This window comes from Cyanistes caeruleus, chromosome 6 (genome assembly GCF_971803275.1).
Source record: "Cyanistes caeruleus chromosome 6, bCyaCae1.hap1.1, whole genome shotgun sequence".
NCBI lineage: Eukaryota > Metazoa > Chordata > Aves > Passeriformes > Paridae > Cyanistes > Cyanistes caeruleus.
Window position 1 is genome coordinate 49476130 of NC_141706.1, and position 24399 is coordinate 49500528.

Consider the following 24399-nt stretch of genomic DNA (forward strand, 5'->3'; position numbering starts at 1 on the left):
TGCACTGACTGCACCCACCAGTGCTGGTTTGGCATGGTTTCTGGAGACAAATTGCTTATATTATGTGTTTTGTATAGGCTCAGAGGAGTGTGGCTAAGAAGACCAGTGTTATCCTGGGCTGCATTAGGAAAATGTATTGCCAGCAGGTTGAGTGATGTCATCCTGCCCCTCAGCCCAGGGACCTACTAAGTGAGGGACCACATGGAGTGCTGTGTCCAGTTCTGGGCTCCTCAGTCCAAGAGAGACATGGAGCTCCTGGAGCGGGTCCAGGGGAGGGCAGCAAAGATGATCAAGGGTCTGGAACACCTCTCTCATGAGAAAAGGCTAAGGGAGTTGGGCCTGTTCAGCCTTGAGAAGAGACAACTGAGAGGGGACCTTATCTATGTCTATAAGCATCTGAAGGGACGGTGTCAGAGGATAGATCCAGTCTCTTCACTGTGGTGCTGAGGAATAGGACAAGAAGCAACAGGCAGAAACTGATGTACAGGAAATTCCATCTGAATATGAGGAAAACTTAACAGGTGACCAAGCCCTGGAACAGATTGCCCAGAGAGGGTATGAAGTCTTCCTCTTTGGAGATATCCAAGAACTGTCAGTGCAGTGTGCTGTAGGATGGTGCTGCTTGAGCAGGGAGGTTGGACCAGATGACCCCACTATGGTCCATTCTGTGATTCTGTCCTTCCTAATCTGTTCACTTACCTAATTTCCAAATTTTCTGTGTATGTAACCATGAGTGGATATTTGGATTTGTGTCACTTTTCTTGGCCTACATTGATTATAATGATGAAAATGTGATAGCATTCACCAATATAGCTACTTCTGCTTTTGTTACTTACTACAAACAATATTAATATGAAGAGAAGCAAAATCTATGTTTAGTACTATACAGGGTTTTTTGTTTGTTTGTTCATTTGTTTGCATTTTGTTGGAAAACATGACTGGTATCCTTTTGAATGTTATTTAAGGTCTAATTAAATATTTTTGTCTCAAACTTTAAGTTACCTCAGAAAAGATAATGATCAAAACACATGAATTTGGATACTTTATTTCCAAATTTCTGTCAAATTTAATCATATACTTCTTTTATTAGTGCTTTCTGAATTCGAGAGAATCTTTAATCATGAGTGTGAACATTCTGAAATATGATGTTTGGAATTTGGCCAATTTTCTGTCCATTGCTTAATGCTGAGAGTCAATCTGTTTTTAATTTACTGTGCTGAAATTTCTGGTCATAAAAGCTTTCCCTTTTTGTCTATCTAGAGTCTTCCCAACATAATCTGAGCTCTGCAGAGGGAGACAAGTGAAGGAGACAAACACAGGCCATCTAGGTCTAAAGAAGTTTTCTATCATGCTTCAAAATTAAGTGACTTAAATCAGGCTTTAATTTACATGTTAGATTTAATATCATGCTCATTGCATATTAATTAAATGGCAGTGGATCATTACCAGTCAATTTAATGGGGTGTAACAATGGCTGCATATGAAATATGCAGACACTACTATTACACTGCCCTTAACCCTCAGTAAATATGCTTGAACAATGCTAGTGCTTCAGCAGTACACAGTTGCTAATGCACCTCTACATCAATTCACTGGTGTAACTGATACAAACAGGTGCCAAGTCACTTCCAAGAGCCTGTGCTCCTGTCCTTCTACATAATCATTGAGAGCATTATACGGTTGCTTCTTCTTGTTACTTTTAAGTCTGTTTAAATGGCATGAGCACTATGGGAAAATGACTAGCTTGTATTATTTCATGACCAGAGGTACAAGTCAAATGACTTCTCCCTTCCTTTAATTTCAGCCATTTATGTCTGGGCAGATGATTGACACAGAGAAAATGACTTCTTGATTGCTGGCTATTTCTCACTTCGTAAGGACAAGTGACTTTCTTGTGGCAGTACTGAAAATACTTCTGCCAAGTGAAGTTGGGTTTTAAATAGTCTTTTAACTGATGCTTCTGGCTTGTTTTTGGGAGCTCTCACCTTCACACCATTTAGCAAGAACTTGTGAGGTTAAAATATTGCTCATGTAAACCTCAGTCTGCCAGTACCATAGATTTCCTGGTAAGCAGTACCACCTTAGCCACTTTCGGTCAAGAAACCCTAGTCAAGACTTTTCTTCATATATAGGCTGCAGCTCTGTAGATAAAGAGGATAGAATGGATTCAAATACTAAATTAACCTTTCTTTTGTGAGTTTAAGTACTGGTATTTTTTCCTGCTCTTTTCAAATTAAACTAATTTATTTCTAGTAAGTGGACATTTTTGCCTGCCTTACTTAGTTTGATGTGCTCCAGCTCATAATCTTTTTATTATTCTATGTTTCTAATACTTGTGATCTTATTTTTTTGTAAATGATTTCTTAGTGATATGAAGGAGAAAGCAATTTTGCTACCTCTGTCCTCACTTTGTGAGTGATCCCAAATAAAACCAACAAAACAGCCAACAACAAAACAAACCTCCTTGCATTTAGTTGGAAGACGATTTGACTTGCCCCTATATCAGATGCATTGGAATGCTTTAACATTATTAATATTTATGTATAATTCTTCCTCTTAATAGAGAAAGTTGTCTTATTTTTTGTATTTTGAAGAGAAATGGAGAAGGGAGAGAAAAATATTGGGGGCAGTTCAAAGTGTTACAAGAAATCTATCAGTTTCTTACGGCCAAACTTCTAAATATTTATTTGTATGTTAATTTATTTTCATTCTCATAGTTGTATATCAGAATATAGCTTTTTTTTGTGCAATACAATTACTATCAATCCAGCTGACTAAAACTTTGAGGCAAAATAAAGCAAGGGATTTCCTGCCAGGAACAAACCAGGGGAAAAAATGGCCAGGAGGCCAAAGTCTTGCCTAATTTATATCCTGCACAGCATCACAGAGTTCAGTGTTGCTGTATGATTAATGATTTCTGTAGTTAATGGGGCTGTACTAGTGTAATGAAGAGAAAAAATATGGTCCATTGACTTTCATGGAGTGACACTGACCATATATTAATGAAAGTCTGCAGCCTTATCTTGTGCAAACTGATCAGGATTTTCAAGACTATCTCTTGATTTGTTGTATTTCAGTATGAAATATGTCAAAACAAAGCAATATAAACTGATGCCTTACCTTCAATAGTAGCTAGTGCCAGACTTTCAGAGAAAGAAGCAAAACTCAGAAAAACTAGCAAACTGTTCCAAACTCTTCCAGGTGAGAATGGAACTTTCCTCTAGTCCCAGTTTTTATGCCTACATCTCTGTGTAGGTCCATGTCTCACACATTTTCTAGCCAATCTAATGTAGCAGTTTTCACTCATACTATTCCTCATAGATGTATTACATTCTGGGGTGGGTTTTTTTTCAAAGTCAAAACAAGCTCTTCACATTGAAACACATAAATACTGAACAATTTGGAGGTAACAAGAATTTTTTATTAGGGATGGCTGACCTTCTTTTGTCCTTGTGCCTCACCAGAAATGACCTTCCAGTTTACAACTTTCTGTTGGCCTTTTCAGTCTGACAAGATCTGCTCTCTCTCAGCTTCTCATGTAAACACTGCTTATATAAATTGTTGGGGAAGATGGTATTTTGTCCCTGTCTGACAGGCTTTTACTCCCTAATCATGACTTGGCATAGCAAATGGGCTGGTCAACACAAAACCACAGTCCCAAAGCCATGTCTTAGTATGACAACAACAGAGGTCTCCTCTCAGTTGTGTCCGAAAATCTGATAGGCTGCAGGTAAATTTTAAGAGTTGCTGAGGAGGCATCAGAGCCTGGACTCGTCTTTGGACTCGGTTGCCTGCCCAACATGGTTGTTTGTTTTGCAGGGACTGTCTAGGTGCAATATACAGAATTTCACCTCATGTGGTGCATTCCTTAACTATATAAAAATGGGAATATATTATTTACATATATTTCTGTGTGGCCGGCAGGGTGTTTTGATGAAGAAAAAATCTCCAAAAATATCAATCAACTAAGCCAACTTAGAAGGGACTAGATTATTTGAAATTTTTCCCAACTTTAAAGCTTAATTTATTAATTATTTTTCCACAACTATTTTTAGTCTCCTTACCTTCTGACATTTTCACATTGAGTCATAAGAGGTACAGACTGGGCATAATGACACCTCACACTTTACGTGTAAATTTTCCAGATATAGTATTGAAATTTTTAGGATACAGTCATGTTAAAGATGAGTGTTCTTCAAGCTGATAGCTTTCTGTATTAAAATGACTTCCTAAAAGGGAAGACACTTCTTGCATGTCAGCAATTCACCTGGTCTGCTTCAAGGGCTCAGTTGTCGAGCACCCTCTGGGAAGGAGCAGGGCTGACAGTGCATAAAACAGGTGTTGTACTGTATCTGGTAACCAGTTTTGTTGTATTGATGAAAAGCAACACTGCCTGGGCTCATTCATTAACTAGGAAAAGAAGCTGTTCTGGTCATCCACATTTTCTTTTGTTTTCTGATGCTTCTTGAATTTTATCCTTTCATCTTTAAATCATAGTTGTCATTGACCGTTGACGTTTTTAAAGAATATCTACATCTAAAGCCTCATGTTTCCCTGAATCTTAATCTGTTGTTTACCTTCTTTTACTTGCATTTTCCCAATTATCTCGTTAGAACATAAAAACAAAAATCACTTCCATTTTCTTTAACAAATGAACCTGATCATATGAGTGTTTGCATAGCTGAACAACCCAACACTTAAAAAAGTTAAATGTACTACTTAAATAAACAAGGCAGCTCAAACTTAGGTTTAAATACATACTGAAATATATTGATAGAGTAGTTTTGAAATGTATACACTAAACCCCCTCATTCTTCTCTCATTTCAACTGTTTCATTCTATCTGTAAAGAAAGAGACTAATTATCAAGCAATATTTTCCAAATTCATTCAAATATACTTGAACTTAAGTAACACTGAAACTGTACCTAAATAAAAACTTCTACACACAGTTTCTCCAAGTTTGTTTTTTTGTTTGCTTTTTTAATGAATGGTGTTCATCTGGAAGGGTATTTATTTTATTATTTTAGCTATGACATATTTTTCTTATAAGTTCCTGGATTTTCTTATTTTTTAAACAGCTGTGACATATGTGTTTAACCTGTGCTTTAATGATACATATTTCATAAAAGTTTGAGTACACAGTTTGAATTAATTGTTAATTGTGACAGCTCTGACTTTTCTATATTCATATGTATGTGTGGAAACTTGCACACATATTTCATGGTGGGAGAAATGTGGGTAAGTGTTGTGATATGAGTACAGAAATCTCCCAAGGTTTTTGGGGTTTTTTTTCATAGATGGTGATTTGTCAGCATATGCTTTTAAGTACAGGTAAATGAATAAAGGCAGCTTTGTATACATTCATATAGAAACAAGTGAAAAACCTGAAAAAAATGCTTGCCTTCTTTATGCTCTTAAATGTGCTTTTGCAGTTAGTGGTTGCTGTCCATGTACTGAACAAAATGAGAGAAGTAGAAAATAAGAGAATTTTGGTAGAAAATAAGAGAAGCAGAGGGAGGGAGAATGCAACTGAGAAAAGATTTCATAGCAGAAATTCAGAAAAGAGGTGAAGTGTTAGTGAGGTAAGGAAATATAGGAATGTAACTCCAGATGTTAGAAGCAAGAGGAGAGATGGTTCTTTCAATGATGACAACCAGATCATGTGAGAATAAACAATGGAAGTCAGATTTACACTGGAGAAGAGCACACTAAAGATAATTATTAAAGTTCTCACAAACACTTGTTTCTTCTTTCTATGCAGTATCTACATTACTGCATCTGGGGGAGAACACTCCCACCAGATGCAGTACTGGGGACATCCAATTTGCAGAAGACTTCTATATGTCTCTTTTTTCCCTACTAAAGTAGTGGTGGGATGCTTTGCAGCTTAAACACCCGAGATCTAGCCTTTCTGCGGGATCTTGAGATGTTCCTTAAGCCTAGAGCTAGCAGAAACTCGTCATAAGCTTTGGAGCCTAATTACAGGACTAGAATTTTTAAAACTCCTGCTCAGAGAGTGTGTAACTGCAGTGCCTCACAAGATTTGCATGCTCTTTGTCTGTTCCTGATGTAAAGAATACTCACACTAGCCTTTCCTGTGATACACAGTGGAGAAGGGATGGAGGTGACTGGGTGAGTTTTCAGGTACTGAGGATTAGGTGATGATTTCTCAATGCCCATTAGACTACTGCATCTTCACACATTTCATTTGCTTTTGTGACTCCCAGAGTGAGATTCTAAACTGCGCTTACTTGTGCAGTACTTACGCTGCTTAATGCACTCTGCAAATGGCTGTGATTTAATGGTGGTGATTAAGCATCGAGATATTTCTGCAGATCTGGGTACTGGGCTCCCTCTGTCTCTCTGCCAGTCTGTAAAATTAAGACAATTTTTTATACTAGAAATAAATCAATTTCTGAAGTAAAGCAGATGTATTTCTAAAAGTATATTTTTTCTTTCCTTGAGCTATTCCGAAAATTGTAAAAAATCATTTTTTCATTCTTGGGTACTATGAAAGTGTAAAAAAATCAAGTAAGTCAGACTTGGCAGACAAATAACCTGTGGAGTGCTACAGGGTGCATTTTTTTTTTAATTATCACCAACACACTAAATTACCAGTAGTGTAAGTTTAAGCTGATGGATAAGTGGATTCCACTGGGGTAAACTTATATGGAATAAGAGGAATGATCAGAGGTGCCCTGGAAGGTCAATAGGGAATACCTGCAGAAACCCTTCCATTTAGATTTTGAGACCATAATTGGAGTGGCATGCCTGAATTACTGTGGGACCCGCTGCATTCATTTTCTGTTTAAGCAGAGTTCAACTTTCAGGCCTTGAAATTGGCAGGCTTTGCCAAAGTAAATGACTTAAATAAGATCAAGGACATATATATTTCAAAAAATCTTTGTTCTCTTGCTCACTCTTGGTGTTCAGGGCCCTACAGTATGATTTACTACAGGAGAGAAGAACCAGATGAATTAATACAAATGTCTCCCAGTGTTGTTCAGTTCGTTGTAAATTGAATCTGTGGCATGAAAACCGATGATGGTAAGCATGGTAAAAATTAATAGTAGTGCTAATTATATTTCAGTAAATTAACTTTATAGTCTTTCAAGCAGCCTTTTACTAAGGCAAGTGAGCATCAGTCCCATTACCCATTGGACAAGACCATTATAAATCAGAAAAGCAAAATACCAGGTAGAAAGAAAGCTAGGGAGATTTCTCAAATGGTCTTCTCTCAAAACATATCATGACTCTGGATGAAGCTGCATCAGGTAGCCTTCTGTATCATTAATGAGTGGGAGATCTAGTAATAAATTAGCCATAGATACAGACTGTCCATGGAAAACATGAAGATTACCTGCTGTTTTCAAAACTTTGCTTATTGTGCATCACACATTTGCTGCTGGAACAATGAAGGAATGACGTAAATATGTCAGGGTTTTTATGTAAACTGTGTTTTGAGGATGACACAGGAAAAAGAGAAATGTGTAAGCATAGAATTCATAAAATAGTCAGGTCATCTCTGATGCAGGTGTGGACCACAACTTTTAAGTTGGTTGTATGTATTTCACATACTTTCAGTGAATTTTGGTTAATGGGATGTTTCTCAGAGCTGAAAAATTTTCTCATTTATTTCACAAACTTTTGGAAAGGAGTGGAAGAAATCCAGACTGAAATTCAAAGCCTATGGTTTGAAGACATGATACTAGCTGGAGTGTAACTTTATGCAGTTAGAGTGTAGCTTTATTTAATTTTTAAAAGTAACTTCTGTCTCACTTATTCGGTCTAAAAGTTATACAAAGACTGAAGCTTGCAAATCAAAATCACAGTGGACTACATGAAACAAAAGACACTTGAGAGGTAAAATTCCATGTAATCAGAAAAGCCATGAGTGCATCAATTGCCATTTGTGCATCAGCTCTGTAATCCTGATGTGTGCATAGAAACAGTACAGGCCATCAATGCACCTCGACAAGCATCTGGATAAAGTGCCCACTGGCTGCATGAATATATTTACTCCATTGTTGATGATTGCTCATCCCTTGCTAATTCACTGCAAATCACTATGCTGCTTGACAAAAAGCTGTGTTCTTTTCACTGCCTTGGTATTTCAAAATAACTTCTGACCTACATGTTCCTACTGTATTGAGCTTTAAGATTCATATGAAGAACAGAAAATTAAAGACTTTTTCACTTCCCCTTTATTGTATTATATGTATTTTAAGTTCAGCATATATTCAACCCTATTTATATTTGTTTCATTAAGTACTTAGAGTTATTTTTCTTCTTCACTCATCAAAAGCTGTCAGCTGCTACACAAGCTTGTCTCAAACACACAGCCAGCTGTGCCACAGAACAGTGCACACAGATATTTAGTAAAATCAGGGAGACAATTTTATGGACCCTGAAATAGTGATATGATGAGAAGAATATTTTCTAGTCTGTCTAGACTGTCTTTCTAATTCTAATACAACAGCCAAGTATACAGGTGGGTAGCTTGATCTCTTCTATTTTCAGTGTGCAGCCTATGAAAAAGTTTTCTGTGCTGTTAAACAGATTTGCTGTAGCTGAAGATCTGGTCAGAAAAGAGCATGCCATGACTAAATCTCCAATTGCTTTTGATGGGAGTCTGCAGAAGGAACCCTAAGCAGACTGTCCTCGCCAACCTGACTGCTTCCCAGCCAGGTATGCTCTAACTGTGCTATTTTGTAAAATCATGTAGCGACTCCTGCTTTCAGCTCACAGCTCAGAGAGATTTGATACATGCTGTGGATAGTAAGGAGGGAATTTAGAAAAGGTGAAGTTACCTTGCTTGTCATCTGGGAATTTTCTCCAGAGTAAATGGAATCAATATTCTCCATAGTCAACTATGGCAAGCTCAGGGATGTTATAGACTTGATGATGTTGATGATTTAAAAGAGAGCCACTGCTTTTGTTCATAATCACCCATCAGTGATTATAAGTTACAAACATTGAATACTGAGACAATACTATAATTTAAAGAGGACTCCAGCAAATGTAACTCTAACATATAAACTGCATAAAAATAAGATTCAATGAAAACTAGATTTAATTACAGTATTTCTAGTATAGGTTTTCTACGTTTTCCAGATATGTTTTAATTCAAAAATTTATCGTAGTTGCCCACGGCACAAATAATGCATATTTGCACTCAAATGTACTTAGGAATCAGATACTAAAAAAAAATTGCATATGTTAGTATGATATAAATACAAATATAAATATGTATTATAATTTATTTCTAAAAAGCTTAATTAAAGAAACAGTATAATTTAAAATAACTGAATTATATTCTATATGATCATTTATGGATATATACAATCATTGCTAACATTGTCTTTGCTTGAGAAAATAGCTTTAAAATAAAACTGAAATAAGCCAGAGATGCGGGATCTCAAACTCAGACACATGTGGACAAGCGGAAGGGGAATTTTCCTCACTTTTCTAATCTAAATTATTCATTCCTAGCTCTAGATTTCCTTTTCATTTAAATTCAAAATTTCCTTAGTGTAGTTCATTTTGATCTCTCATTTTTGATGACCTATGGATCTCTGGTGGAAGAAGTCCCTTTTTGTCTGTCAGCCATTTTCATCCTTTTGATCAGAGTAATTGTCACCCTCACCAAGGTCAAGGACCTGCTGCTAGATAAAATCAGCATTTATATAGAATCCTTGGGAGGTCAACCATCTTCATCTCTCAGCAAAGGGGAAATAAGTGGCAGAATTTATTTATAGTCCTTTTCTTTTGTTAAGCACTAAATGGGCCAGATTCTTAAAAGAATTTGGTAATGAAAAAGTAGAGCAGATGTCAAAAACATGGCCTTGTGAGAGTTTGCAGATCTGCTGTGCTGTTTCAGATTGCCACAAAGATAGGAATTGCTCATAAAAAAGAATTAGATGAGCTGTTTGTGTTCAGTACTGAGGTTTTGGTTGGTTTGACAGATCTTAGTATCTGAGGTCCTCTTTGCTATATGAGGCATAATTAGGTAATCTGGACCTGAAATTAATTTTTGCTTTGGATTTAGCCTAGCATTAGCACAGTAATTTTAAGGTTCTTAAGTGAAAAATTCTCTATAATCATAATTTGCCTTATTTTAGCTCAGAAACATTTCTGGCTTCTCTAGTGCATCTGTTTACCTTTGCTGCTCAGAAGCAAGAAAAAATTAAATAACTCTGCACCAACCACCACCAGTCTTAGCTTTCAGTGTCTTCAATTGCCTTGTATTAGCGGAGACAAAAATAAAACTGAGAAGTTGTGTTAGTTTGGCAGCAAAGTGCTGACTGATGTGGTCTTGGGAAGGTTCCTCAAACTCTGAACAAATTGCTGGTGGGGCAGACATTTAATTTTCTTGGCATACCTCCTCTGATCTGCAGCATTGAACTTCTCCTGTGTATTTAGGGAACAATTCATCATATTCCCTCTAAAGTAGGGTATACATTGCAGAAGGAGAAGATAGTTTTTATCTCAGTGAATTGTTGTTACACTATACAGAGATCCACTGATGAAATTTTTATCTGTTTGTGTTAAAGGTGGTTCTTCAATACTTTTCCAGAGAGACAGCAGAACAAACAGAGACAGGGCATATAATTAAATACTATTTGTCAAGTTCTGAACACACAACCCAGATTTTGAAAGTGGGGATTGAATATTTAAGAAGGTAAATACTGTATCAATTTTTTGTTTCCTTTTAATATTGTCTCATTAGTTTCACATGTATGCCCAGATGTTTACAGACAGGTGGAATATTTGATTTATCTTTTTATTAAAGTCCTGCAGCTCACACAATATGAAGTAGTTAGATTAATCCTAAATCCTTTCTGATTTTTTTTTTTCCCACAATAGATCTCACCATCTTGAGGATGACAACCTGCCTTCTTTTCACTCTTAATAGTGCTTTTGCCTATATTAAGACAAATCTTGCTGAATTTTGATTGATTAAACATTCATAAATTCGAGATTTATATAAAAGTCTTGGACAGTCAAAAAACCTTAAAGAATGTTGGTTTTTTTTCAAGTGCATCAATGCATAAAATTGAATATAATTTACATCAGTGGAACTACCATTTAGACATTAGGTCACATTCAAGATGCTCTGTATCACTCAGGATAGCCCATATTTGCAGTAGGATTTATCAGTCATGTCTTAAATAAGGCACTCAAACATTAACTATCATTTGTTAAAGACTTATCAGCAAGGGTCCCTTTTTACATTATAAAATATTTACTGGTTAAGCTAATGCAGTCTTCTCAAGGTTTCACATTAACCGGTTGATGACATTAAAAAGCAAATTTGGATACTAATTTTGTATATAATATATAGTTGTACAGCTACAATTATGAAGAAGGAGTTTATACTAGCTGGCGAGGGAAATATTTCAGTCACTACAGATTCTGGAGCAGCAAAAGAAGTGGCAGATGTAATGCAAAATATCAAACAGAAATTGATTTTGAAGTATCCATTGGTGAATCTCTGATGTTATTTATTTATTTATGAGCATCTCTGCCCTGTAAATTTCATTTACTACCTCTTTCATTTTCACTTCTCTCTAATGATAACTGCCTGCTATTGATAATTAATCCAGATAACGACACTCCTGGATATGATGCCACATCTCTGGACACTGAAGTGTGTCCAACAGGCCATTAAAATCCCATTAAATCTTTATTCACCAGTCCCAAATTAAAAATAAACATTGATGGCACATTGGAGAGAGTACTGATTTCAGTGACCTTGCTGTGCACCTTCCAAAAACTGTAGCAAAAGGACTTTCATGTCACAAAGTGAGATGATATTTTATTTCTGTTCCAGAGCAAATAGGGGTTCTCTTTTAGTTATTGGACATTGACAGTCCAGTTTGTAATCTGCTGCCCAGCAAAAGTTTAACATACTGTCATGCAGCATAGAGGACATATCTTTTCCCGTGGAACTTTTTACATACTACTTTGTATCAGTCCAGAAAATGAGTCCCTACTTACTGATCAGACTTCAGTCTTCATAATTACCTACATATGTCTCAGTCTAAGTTCAGCTTATTTATTTCCATTATCTATTATCACAATGTTTTCTGCTTTTGCTTTCCCCAACGTTTCATTTTTAAAAATGTTTTCCCTTATTTCAACCTTGCTGTTTCAGACAGTTGCTTCAAAGATACACTGGGTTTCTTTTGGTGTATTTTTGTACATGAAGCTGTCCCTTAATGTCCTTGTACATGTCCCTGTCCCTTTTTCTGTCTTGTCCTGTCCCACTCTCTCCAGTTTGTTCCATTCTTTAGTGATTTCTGGTATCATGTCACCATCTCACCATCTGACAACATAATATTTGATCTTTAGCATTTCTCATCTCTTAGAACCTGCAAATTTTGGAGTGTTGTTTTATCTCACATAGTCAAACCCCAGGAGGGAAAAATGTGGGCAAGAGAGAATGTAACAACTCCTTCTGACTGTGGTCTGCTATAATTACAGAGTCTTTTTGTATTTAAAGGTGAGTTTCTCTGCCCCTTACAAGCAAGTGAGAATTCATTGATATTAATGACACAGATAAGTATATTTCAAAGAAGGCAGTTTCACTAGGACTATTTTTACAGATGACATTGTGAGAAACTCTTTGGAATGAGAAAAGAAAGTTATTAGAGAAAAAAAAGTTATTAAAGAAAAAAAAAAAGGAAAAAAGAAGAATGTGATAGTATTCTTGCCAGTGGTCTTTTAAAAATAGCTTACTGTTTGTTCCTATTCATGTACGCAATCTTTTGTCTTCTGCAGTTTGTCAGGATTATTTGAAATGAAAATCCTTTTAGATTCTTCACCTTCTCCTTGTCTTGTGCATTGCCTGTAAAAATAATCAGAGGACCATCTATTCAATCATTCAAGTTATTAAAGATAAACAGCTCAAAACAGAGCTGTCTGGGTTTCTGATTAATACCTCTTCTAATTTGGTATTTCTTAACAACTGGTAGCTACCAGGTGACTGTGGTTTTTCAGCACGTGGCTTCTACCTGACACCTTCATTCAGGTCTCTTGGCATGCTTTTGGAAATACTGATATGTTAATATAATAGATATGATAATATGATAGCTATATGAATAATGATAGAGGGTTGTTGAAACTCAAGTTTAAAACAACTAATGTTACCTCTTTATTTATAATAGAATAACATATTATGTAAGGAATTTTGATTGGTTTGCCACAATCTCTTTCTGATTAGCCGACACCAACTGCTACTAATGTCCTATCTTTTTTAAGCTTACTAGAAAGAATATGATTATTTTGTTCCAGTATTTTGAGAAACTCACTGTTCTGTGCCACCTAAGCCCCTAATTTTCAACAAGGTTTTGTTCTCTTGTTTTGGTTTTTTTTAAAATATAAGTACTATGATTAGGAATCATACTAAATAGCTTTAAACAACTTATATCATATGGGAGTGTAGTTGCCATAAGTTGGAATAATGCTGCATCTTTTTTAACCTGGATTTCTATTTATCCATATAATATATGTAGAACAACTCATTTCACTCCCCTCAGTTACGTTAACAATTTCATTGCTGCTGGTCTTCTCAGTGAAGGCTAATGCTAAAGAGATATTAGACTCCTGGGGTTTGTACTGTCTTTTACAAAATAACCTTCTGCAGAAATTTCTCACCAGTGCAGAAAAGCCCTTTCCTCTCTGTTGGAGGAAACACTTAGGCTTGATTTTAGTACTCATGTGCTTGAAAAATGCATTAATATTTATTTTGATGATGCTTGGAAGTTGTTTTAGAAATTATCTAGAGGAAAAGCTACGGTGACAAAATACATGGAGGTGCTAATTATTTTCCCAGGATCTGTTTGTTCCGTGTGCTCTGTCAGGTAAGAAGTCTTCAGGTTTCTCTGCATCTCAGTCTGCCAGATTTGGCTGTGTCCCTGTGGAGCTGAATGAAAAACTTGAGGAAATTTTAAGTTTCTGAGGAACCTGTGGGAACCTGAGGAACACCTCTTCTGAAGGCAACTGGATCAGTTTTTTTCCCTATGAAATAATCTTTCAAATATTTTCTGCTTCACTTACACATGAAAAAAATTGTAGGGGGAGAGAAAAAAAAAAGGCAAAAAAAAGGCAAAAAAAGCACTGCTGGACTTTATAGGGTCAAGCAAATAATATAACATTATAATTCTTAGGTGGCAGGGGCATGCTGTCAGTATTTGGGATACCTCTATGATATTTCTATGTACAGTAACTGTCAGGTTCCTAGACTGATAGAGATAGAGTGAAAGAAAATCTCAAACTCAAATCTTTTTCTGCATGTCCCATCATCTCTTTTGTTTTGTCATCATCCATGCAAAATTTGAATAATTAGATGTCAATGTCTGTGTAGGGGTTTGACAGATAAAATAACTTACTTAAGAAGGTAAATTTGTCTAAGAGCAAAATTGAGAATGGAGTCTTGCACAGAAGAAAAAGAGTCCATATAAACAAAACCTACAGAGGAATTTCCTGTCTGCCTTGCTCCAGTGCAAATCATGAGCAACTTGACAGACATGGACAGATATTTTTTATCAGGGATTTTTGTCTTCCATATATCCACAGGGGCTGGTGTGTAAACACCTAGGATTAGATCTGGATCTCTTTTTCAGCTAGTACAATGCCATATGTCTCATCCTGATGTTTATGTGGACCTCACTGTCACCGAGCAGTTCTTTGGGAGCATTAATTTGTTTCTGGCTATGCTTTCTCCTTAGTGTCTTAGAATCAGATACCAGTACTTAGAAAATCCAGTGTATGTGTACCACATATATTTTTTCATTGTGTGATCTTATGTACACTGTTTTTACATTTCTCACTTTTCATTAGCTTTTGTTGAGCCTGATTTCACCAGGAACTTATTTTGCAACATGAGTTCAACCAAGCATTTCAGTAATCCTTAATGAGAGATTGATATTCAACAGGATAAAGAAGAAATCCTTGTCTAAGATAAACCTCATACCAAGCACTTTTGATTTTGGCCTGGATAAGTCAGTTGCTTAAAAGAATAGAATAATAAAATCCATTTTTAAGCTACTTTCCCATAACATGCTGAAGCAAATTTGGATGCCAATGAAAGGCACATTAGCAAAATCAGTTAGCCAAGAATCCATTTCTATGGAAAAAAAAAGAATACATCAGTGGGAATACTGGTAGAGTCAAAGTGTTGTTGTAGAGGGAAATACTATGGTTCAAAAAGTCATTATTATTTTTTTCATTATTATTGTTAAGCCAATGTTTTACTTTCATGAGAAGAAAAACAAAGTGTAAGGATTTCAGGAAAAGAAAACTATGACATATCATAAAGTTATGTACTCTGAATGTCTCAGAGATAAAGTTTGTAAATCTGGGTTATGGTCCATGAATATCCCAGGATGAATTTAAACAGGGAATGAAAACATAGGGAAAGAAATCAAGGAATAGCAAAGGAAAATTGATGTTCCTCTTAAAATTACTCCAGAATATGAAAGGTCTGGCTTAGTTACAGAAAGTGTTTGTCTTTTCTGGATAAGGTTGCCAGAAGTCTAATTTAGGTGACAAAGTTATGTGCTTGAATTAGGTGTGTGTCTTCACCTTGAATACTGTGAGCAGTTTTGGTGACTATGATATAAGAAAGATATAGAGCTATTAGAGAGTGTCCAGAGGAGGGCAGCAAAGATGGTGAAGGGCCTTGAGGGCCCACATGAGTGACTGAGGTCATTTCAGCCTGGTCTGTTCAGCCTGGAGGAGGCTGAGGGGAGGCTGAGTGACGTCTCACTGCAGTTACAGCTTCCTCATGAGGGGAAGAGGAGGGGCAGGCACTGATCTCTTCTCTCTGGTGACCAGTGACAGGACCCAAAGGAATGGCCTGAAGATGTGTCAGGGAAGGTTTAGGTTGGATATTAGAAGAAGGTTCTTGACCCAGAGGGTGGTTGGGCACTGGAACAGGCTCCCCAGGGAAGTGGTCACAGAACCAAGCCTGACAGAGTTCAGTGCTCTTGGGCTCATGGTGTGTTCCTTGGGGATGGTGCTGTGCTGGGAGTTGGACTTGATGATCCTTGCGAGTCTCTTCTAACTCAACTTACTGTGTGGTTCTGTGACTTGCTCAGATTCAGAAGGCAGAACACAGTCTGTAAAGTACAGGATAAGAAAAATTTCTGGCTGAATGCTTATTGCTAGCCTTTTGATTCACAAAATAACAGCAGTATTTCAAGTCTTTGCCCCAGTTTGGGGTGGATGGGAAAGCAACCTTAACGTTTTGAAGATTAGTAGACAAAAATTAAAACCAATAAACACACACACAGGAAGATCCAAGACAATCAAGTCAACAACAGCTACCCTGCCAAAACCCCCCAAACCAGTAATAAACCGACCTAAAATAAAGCTAACAACAACACAGGTATACAAAAAGGAGTAACCCTCGAGACCTTAAGTGTTGATGCATTCATGATCAGTCACAGAAGACTTCAAACCATTCAGGATGTTCTGAAGAAGAAATTCATTATTTCAGATTATTGAACTATGACTTTTTTATTTTAATCGGCTTCTCTGAGCACTTTTCATCTAGTTTTCTAGTGTTGCTGAGTTTCCACTTCAATGATATAAGCTGCCTCTGATTGAAAGGAATTTATAGAGCTACAAGGTGTGAATGCTGTGAGTCTGGAAGACTGAAATAATTTTCCAGAAAAAACATCAAGACACGATTTTTCCAGTGATCATGCAATATACTGGCCTTTGAAACAGAGAGAAAAAACAGTTGCATAAGGTAATGAAAGCAGTAGCTATATCTTGAATCAGTGACATCTTTTCTGCTACTTGTATATGTCATAGTTTAACTCCAGCCAGCAACTGAGCCCCACAGAGCCACTGACTGCAGTGGGATGGGGGAGTGAATCAGAAGACTAAAAGTGAGAAAACTCCAGTGTTGAGATACAGACAGTTTAAAAAGTAAATCAGAGGCCACACATTCCAGCAAGGCAAACCAGGGAATTAATTCACCACTTCCCATGGTCAGGCAGGTGTTCAGCTGTCCCAGCAAAGGCAGAGCCTCATCCTGTGTAATGATGACTTCGGAGTATACATACCATCGCTCCAAATTTCCCCCACTTCTTGGTTCTTCCCCCAGCTTTATACACTAAGAATGATGTGATAAGGTCTGGAGTATCTCTTTGGTCAATTTGGGTCAGTTTTCCTGGCTGTGTCTCCTCCCAGTTCCTTGTGCACCCCCAGCCTACTCTATGGTGGGATGGGGTAGGGAGTAGGAAAGACCTTGACGCTGTAAGTCCTGCTCAGCAATGATTAAAACATCCCTGAATTTTCAACACTGTTTCCACCACAACTACAAAGCATAACCCCATACCAACCACTATGCAGAAAATTAACTCTACCCCAGTCAAAGTCAACACAGTGTGTTATGTGGAAAGAGAAGGTGAAACCACATAAATGGCATGTGAAACTAAGCATCTCCATAACACAGATAGCAGCTCTGTAGTCAGGACCATTTTCCAATCATGATGTCTATCTGTTTTTATCCTGCTTTCCTGGGGTGGCAGAGGCAGGCTTAAGAAGGAGACCCTGAAATGCAGGGAACAAATGTGGTGGTAATCTACTGTGATTAGAGTCAGGTTTTGTGAGGATGACATTGTAAGCCCAAAGAATGAGAGATTTTTAAACAAGTAGTTATATATATTTCAATGTAAGAAAGTAATTCTGTGATAACCAAATTGAAAGTTTTATCACATACTGCTCATTTGGGTTTTTTAAATAAAAAAAAACCCCTTGCCTGTCCCATGTCGGCTTGATGACAATTTTCTGCCTTGTGAAAAGATTTGTGGACTGAAAATCAAAAGCTAGCCAGCAGTGGCTAAAGGGCTGTGCCTGGCAGGCAGGACAATGCTAAGATTTTTATTTCTGGCTTCTTGGTAGGGTTGTTCCAAAGCTGTGAACAGGGAAATTGATCAAAGTCTCAATTATCTCTCATGATCCATTAACAGCTATATGCCAACATATTTTCAAGCATTAATTTAAAAATTGACTATTTTTATTCTGTGGTTATGATGAACTGTAACTATGCTAACCTTGCTATCATTATTTTAGAATTTCTGGGTTATGGGTCCAGAAAAAAATCATGAAGCATTAGGAACAAGAGTATCAGAATCCTGAGAAATTAAATTGGTGAGGTAGGAACTGTTATTACTACAGGAACAGCTTCATACAAAACAATGAGGTAGACCCAAGCACATCTGCATCCTGCATTTACATGGAGATATAAGAACAAAATTAATTCTCAAAAGTTGTCCAGAAGTTGTCTTTGATAAAGATTGCTATACAAATACAGAAATAAGATTATCAGCATAGCAGTGTCACACCATAATAAAAGTCTGACATTATTAAAGTGGTGTATAATTTTTTTTCTTGACTTCAGTAGCGGCAAACTGCATATCATGCTGGACACAGGCCAGGAATATATTTATTTGATGAGCTCCTTCAGCAGCTGTGCTTTCACTAATGCTACAAGGATAGTAGATGCTTTCCCATTTACACAATGCAATTACAGACTTGTATCTTCATAGTATCCCATTTCTTTCCCTCTGCTATTCAAATCTTGATTCTATCCAGGTGCTTGTTGTTCTGAAAGTGTTGCTTGTACAGATGCAACTATGTCTTCTATACTCAAGTATTTAACAGTTGCATGAGAGAATAGCATCTGAAAAATTATGAGATTTTATAGTGATCACTGTGTAACTTTGGCTGTGAAAGCATAAGCTGTGATATTCTGACAAGGGGAGGTGCTGCAATTTCACCTCATGTTCTCTGTAGAGATCTGAAAAAATACTTAATGGTATCTGGCCCATATTCTGGGATTCACCAAAAGAAGCATGACCAGCAGATCTAAGGACATGATTCTGCCCCCTTATCCACTCACGAAACCCTACCTGTAACTGCATCCACCTCTGGATGGACATGGGCCTCCTTGCTGGAGCAAGTCAAGAGGAGGAACAAGATGATGATCAAAGGACTGGAGCATGTCTCCTGTGAAGATGGGCTGAGAGAGTTGGGGTTGTTCAGGCTGAGGAAGAGAAGGCTCCAGGGAGACCTTACAGCAACCTTCCAGTACCTAAATGGGGCCTAAAAACAGGAAAGGGACATTTCACAAAGGCATGTAGTGATAGGACAGAGCTTGAAACTGAGAGTAGATTTAAAGTAAATATTAGAAAGAAATTCTTTAGTGTTAGGATAGTGGGCACTGGAACAAGTTTCCCAGAAAAGTTGTTGATGCCCCATCACTGGAAGTGTTCTGAGGCCAGTTTGGATGGGGTTTTGAGAAGCCTGGTCTAGTGAAAAGTGCCCCTGTCAGTGGCACAGTGGTAACCAGGTGAACTTTGAGGTCCCTTCCAACCCAAATAATTCTACAGAATCTGTGTAACAACTATTCAAACCCCTGTGCCATGGACAAGGAACCTTCCAGGCGACCAGGTTACTCAGAGCCCTGTGCAGCTCTTACCTAGAGCTTATCTAGATCTAATCACACCTTAACCTTCTCTAGAGGGATGGGGATTCCCTTCATCTCCAGGGATGAAGAGTCCACAACTTCGCCAGGCAGAGGTGGAGAAGAAAATTAATTTTCTTGTCTGTGATATTGTGATACATAACATAAAAACTTCTAAATATATTATGCTTTTAAGGACTACATGCTAAAGAGCTGGTGAAATAAGATCCTCAAAACTCTGAAATGCAAAAGCATTTCATACTGTAGTACCCAAAATTTAGCAATAGTGCATTTTGCAGGTACAACAGTAAAAAAGGATTTCTAAAATATTCCTTACTGTAACCTGGTATTTTTTTTTTCTTAAATATTTCTCAAAGTATTTTCTTTTACTAGGACTCTTATTACAGGCAGAAATGGGTTTTCCATGATAATTTATGTGAAACTAGAGGAAATTTATACTTAATTTACTTCTTCCAAATGTATTGAATATGCCCTGAAGTTTATTCATAAAGCCACAAATGGTTGGTCTGAAACTTAGAGGTTGTTCCTGGCTAAGCACTTAAGTAACAAGGTATTTGAATCCATAGTCACTGAAATATTTGCCTCTACAATGGTTTATGATAGATTTCATCTTGGTATGTGAATTCTCTGTCCAGTTTAACAACAGTGCAGGTTCCAGTGTTCTTGTGTATGCTGATCTTTCTCTGTGTGGGGGAGGTAGTTGGCTTTTAAAAGTGTATGCAGACTAATGACATACTGCTAAAGACTTTACTTTGTTCTCATATAGTAAAGAATATAGGTATCCTCCATTTTATACATGCTTCATTTCAGGTGGTTTTGATGACTGAAGTTTTTTGGGTCTGGATTCTTTGGAATCATGCTTATTTAGTTTTGAAATGCAGACATGGCCTGTATTTCTGCCAGCAACATGAATGAAACTGTTTTTCAGATTCGCCAGAAGGCAAGGTATTTCAAACAAGCTGTATATCTGTATATGTTTCTGTCAAAATTAAATGCAGCAAACCATCAAAAGACATTAAAGATTTCATTTTAGTAATTTATAGTGTGAAGACTTTTTTTTTTTAAAAAAAAAGGGTGTCATGCTGTTACATGTGCACTAGAGGGCAATGCAAGAATTACAGTTTTGATGGAATATTTGATACTTCTTTCTCTCTGTCCTCCCCTACAACTTTTTTGTAAACTTTTATAGGATACTGAAAGCATACATTAATTCAAAATATGTCTGAGTGGGATTGTGTTAAAAGTACTTGGAATGTACCTCTTCGTTAATAGATACAAACTGCTGGCAGCTCAGATCCTGCTTCATGGAGTGGTTCATGTAATGAATTTTGCAGATTAAAAAATACAAACACCATGTACTAAACTTTGATTTACTTAGAGAAAAAAGAGAAATAATTCAGTGTCATTTGGAATAATATGGTAGATATATCATTATTCATTCAGATAACAACACCTAGTGTGTAAGAAATAAAGGTTCTTCCAAATTGTTGCAGATACCTGCCCTGAAATGTCAAGCAGAGGTTAGTACTTATGTTAATTACGGTAAACAAGGTGCCTGGCCTTTTTGTTTGTGTTAACTTTTAGAGTGCTCTCAGCACTTGTGTGCCTGGAACTCTCAGCACAATGACTTCCAGGCTAGTTTGTGGTTGGCACAAGAGCCCTTTAGGACATGTATGACATCCTGCCTGCCCTGAATGGGTATGACACCCTGACTGAAGGGAGACTAGATCCCTTTTGACAATTGACAATCTACTAGAGAGATCAAGAGAACCCAGAGAAGAGTCAGAATGTGACTTAATACCCTGCCCCTCAGCACCCTACACCCACAAATCTGCTTGCAAAACTTAAAACAATAAATTTATAAACATAAGGCAGCAGAAATAAAAACATCCTTTCATTTATTTTCCTGCAGTGACAAGAGATATATATTCTAGATTGTAGACAGACCTGCCTTGGAGATAAATCGTCTGATTTCAGCATCTCAGCAGTAGATAATAGATTCCCTTAGAACCACATAATTAAAAAATGACATTTCTGCTACAATGTGCCAACTTGCCACTGCCATTGCCCTAGGATTCTAGGGATGTAGAAGCCCTACAGGGCACAATAAAACCCATCTTATGTTCTTCAGGGGGCCAATGTAAGGTTGTGCTAACAAAGATAAAGATCCTGAAGTGGGCAAAGGATATTTTTTCTTAATTTCTTTCTTTCAAATGGGAAATGTCTGAGGGAAACCTTTTTATTATTAAGTACACCAGATGAGAGAAAACATATGCAGAGTGGCAGTAAAAATTAATATCTTAATTTCCATTACAGTTAAGAGAGCAAGGATCTGGCATGAATCAGAAACATTCAAAAGTGAGGGACTCACGCTAAGGGCCTTTTCCCTGTATGCTGGTATTTTCTTTGTGAATGACCTTTATGCTGCTTTAACTCCCAACAAAGCAAAACTTTTCTTTTAGCTAAGATTAGTTGTTTTTAAGATTTATTGTAAGCAAAACTTTCCATTAATAGATTAGTTGTGTCATATGTTTATATATTATAAATGATATAAAATATAATATAAACACATAATTTGTATAAATATATAAGTATAAATATATATGTAATAGAATTATATAAATATATATATCAGATAATATAATTATTAATTATATTTGTGCTGCCTAATTATAACCAGTGTAGCAGCCTATTCTGGTAAAAACAAGAGGGTATCTGGACTTTTGGGATATCTGGTGTCTAACTTCCTCAAATTCACGCTGCTCATGTGGTTCTGAAGGCTTAAAAATCTACAATCTGTTACCCTACATTAGACAAAGTGGTTAAACAGGAGATGCCCATGAATTATAAAAACCTTTCTGTAGAGCAGGGCACACCCAGTGAGAGCTCTCAGAGAGTGAATGTCCTTCTTTTACAAGGGAATCTGAGCTGGCTTGGGATCCTGAAGTGGCAAACAGAGAGTCAAAGGGCAAAACTGTCTCTTTGACTTCAGTGCTTGCTTGTGTAAGTTTAGAGCTTGAGCGAGTTTAGAATTGACAAACAAAATATCCTAGGAGAACCACAGCTCTTTATACCTGCTTTGTACTCTTTAAAATGTTTTCTTCTCCAACAAAGCCCTTTGTTCATCTCTTGAATGGCATTTTGAATTTAAAGAAACAGAGAAGAAGTAAATCTCCTTTGGGACATTGTCATTGTTAATTCAAATGCTGCTAATAATTGGCATTCACTACTTGAGCACACCTCTAGCATGAGTATCTAGATTGTCAACAGTGCTTTTATTTTTAATTCTGATATCTGTCTAGAACGTCTCACCTTGAGAAATTACATTAGGTTCATCTACTTCATTTCCTACCAAAAGGTCTGACTGCTTCCCTTCTGTGTCCTAGGAGCACCTGTTTAGAGTAGTTCCTCTGGGATTCTGTCTTGAATAAAAGCAGCAGAAAGGAGACAGTTGCAGTGTAACTGTTTTATAAGGTATGGACTGGAAGCAGCAGTTCATTTCCCTATGAATTATAGTCTCTGATGGGTCTGAAATTAAGCAGCACTGAGAAAAATACAGCAGCAATAAAATATTCCAGATTTTCAGTATTTTTAAGTGAATAGCTATTTTATACTGGTTGATTGTTAAGCTCACTGTTCAGAACAATGGATGGGGATTTCCTTTATCCACTGAGAATTCAAATGAATAATTTTCAGTAGTCAAGGAGTAATTACTCCAATTTGAGTAGAAGCCAGGTCCTCTGTCATTATGATATTTAGAAACTGGAATTTTCAGTGGTATAACACAGAAATGTTAACTTGACAATGCAATGAAAACAGCAACTTTTCGGTGATACCTTGGGTATCTGGAATAGTACCACACCATTGCCTTGAATTGTGGCAGACTTGCAAACACTGTAATTGCAGAAATCAATAGGAGCTAGTGAAAAGAAGACAATGAGAGATGATGATAAATACTAGAAGTACTTGTTTTTTCAATTGTAGTATAAATAATAGAACTGTATTGGGGTCCTAAAGAGTAAATTGGTGAAAAAAGGAGATGGAAAGCAAGGCATAGAAAGCAAGCTTTCTAAAAGGCAAGGAGTTCTGAGTAGGTATAAAAAAGCTGAAGTTCATAGGGGAAATTCTTTACTGCCACACCTGCCATCTGCAGTTTCTAACAGAGATGAGGGAAAAAATGTCTTTATATGAAAGAAGGAAACAGGAAGGAAGTGCAAAAGTGCGGAAGGAAATGCAGAAGGAAGGAAGTGTGGAAAGAAGTGCGGAAGGAGGGAAGGAAGTGTGGAAGGAAGTGGGGGAGGGAGGGAGGAAGGAAGTGCGGAAGGAAGTGCGGAAGGAAGTGCGGAAGGAAGTGCGGAAGGAAGTGCGGAAGGAAGTGCGGAAGGAAGGAAGGAAGTGCGGAAGGAAGTGCGGAAGGAAGTGCGGAAGGAAGTGCGGAAGGAAGTGCGGAAGTGCGGAAGTGCGGAAGTGCGGAAGGAAGTGCGGAAGGAAGGAAGTGCGGAAGTGCGGAAGTGCGGAAGTGCGGAAGTGCGGAAGTGCGGAAGTGCGGAAGGAAGGAAGGAAGGAAGGAAGGAAGGAAGGAAGGAAGGAAGGAAGGAAGGAAGGAAGGAAGGAAGGAAGGAAGGAAGGAAGGAAGGAAGGAAGGAAGGAAGGAAGGAGTTGGATGTGCTGGAGTGGATCAGGAATGTGCTTTAAGAGAAAGATAATCAGTTATTATTAATGACAGGGAGATGTAGAAGCCTTAAAGCCCTCTGGGAATTCTTTCAGGGCTGAGGGAATCAGAAGAGAGCTTCCATCCAGATAACAATGAAGGAAAACTTGCTGAAGACATGTGGCTGGATCATGCTAAATAATAACTAGTGACAACTGGGAAGAACGTAGAAAAGTCTTCTGC

At 37.3% G+C, this 24399-nt stretch overlaps 1 protein-coding gene and 1 long non-coding RNA gene across 3 annotated transcripts in view; one reads left to right on the forward strand and one right to left on the reverse strand.

Moving 5' to 3' along the window:
• Positions 1–24399, forward strand: part of LOC147652672 (uncharacterized) — a 109420-nt gene that overhangs the window by 17368 nt on the left and 67653 nt on the right. The window lies entirely within an intron of this gene.
• LOC147652673 (uncharacterized) lies at positions 4961–23938 on the reverse strand. 2 transcript variants are annotated; one of them, XM_086893527.1, is made up of 5 exons: positions 23646–23916; positions 23342–23424; positions 18931–19123; positions 12743–12851; positions 4961–6372 (listed from the first exon to the last, which is right to left on the reverse strand). In XM_086893527.1, the coding sequence occupies exons 1-5, from the start codon at positions 23650–23652 to the stop codon at positions 6300–6302; spliced, it is 465 nt and encodes a 154-aa protein (XP_086749653.1). In that variant the 5' UTR covers positions 23653–23916; the 3' UTR covers positions 4961–6299. The 2 variants fall into 2 exon arrangements, with proteins under 2 accessions (XP_086749653.1, XP_086749654.1); XM_086893528.1 differs by lacking the exon at positions 4961–6372 and having other exon boundaries at positions 9244–12851; positions 23646–23938.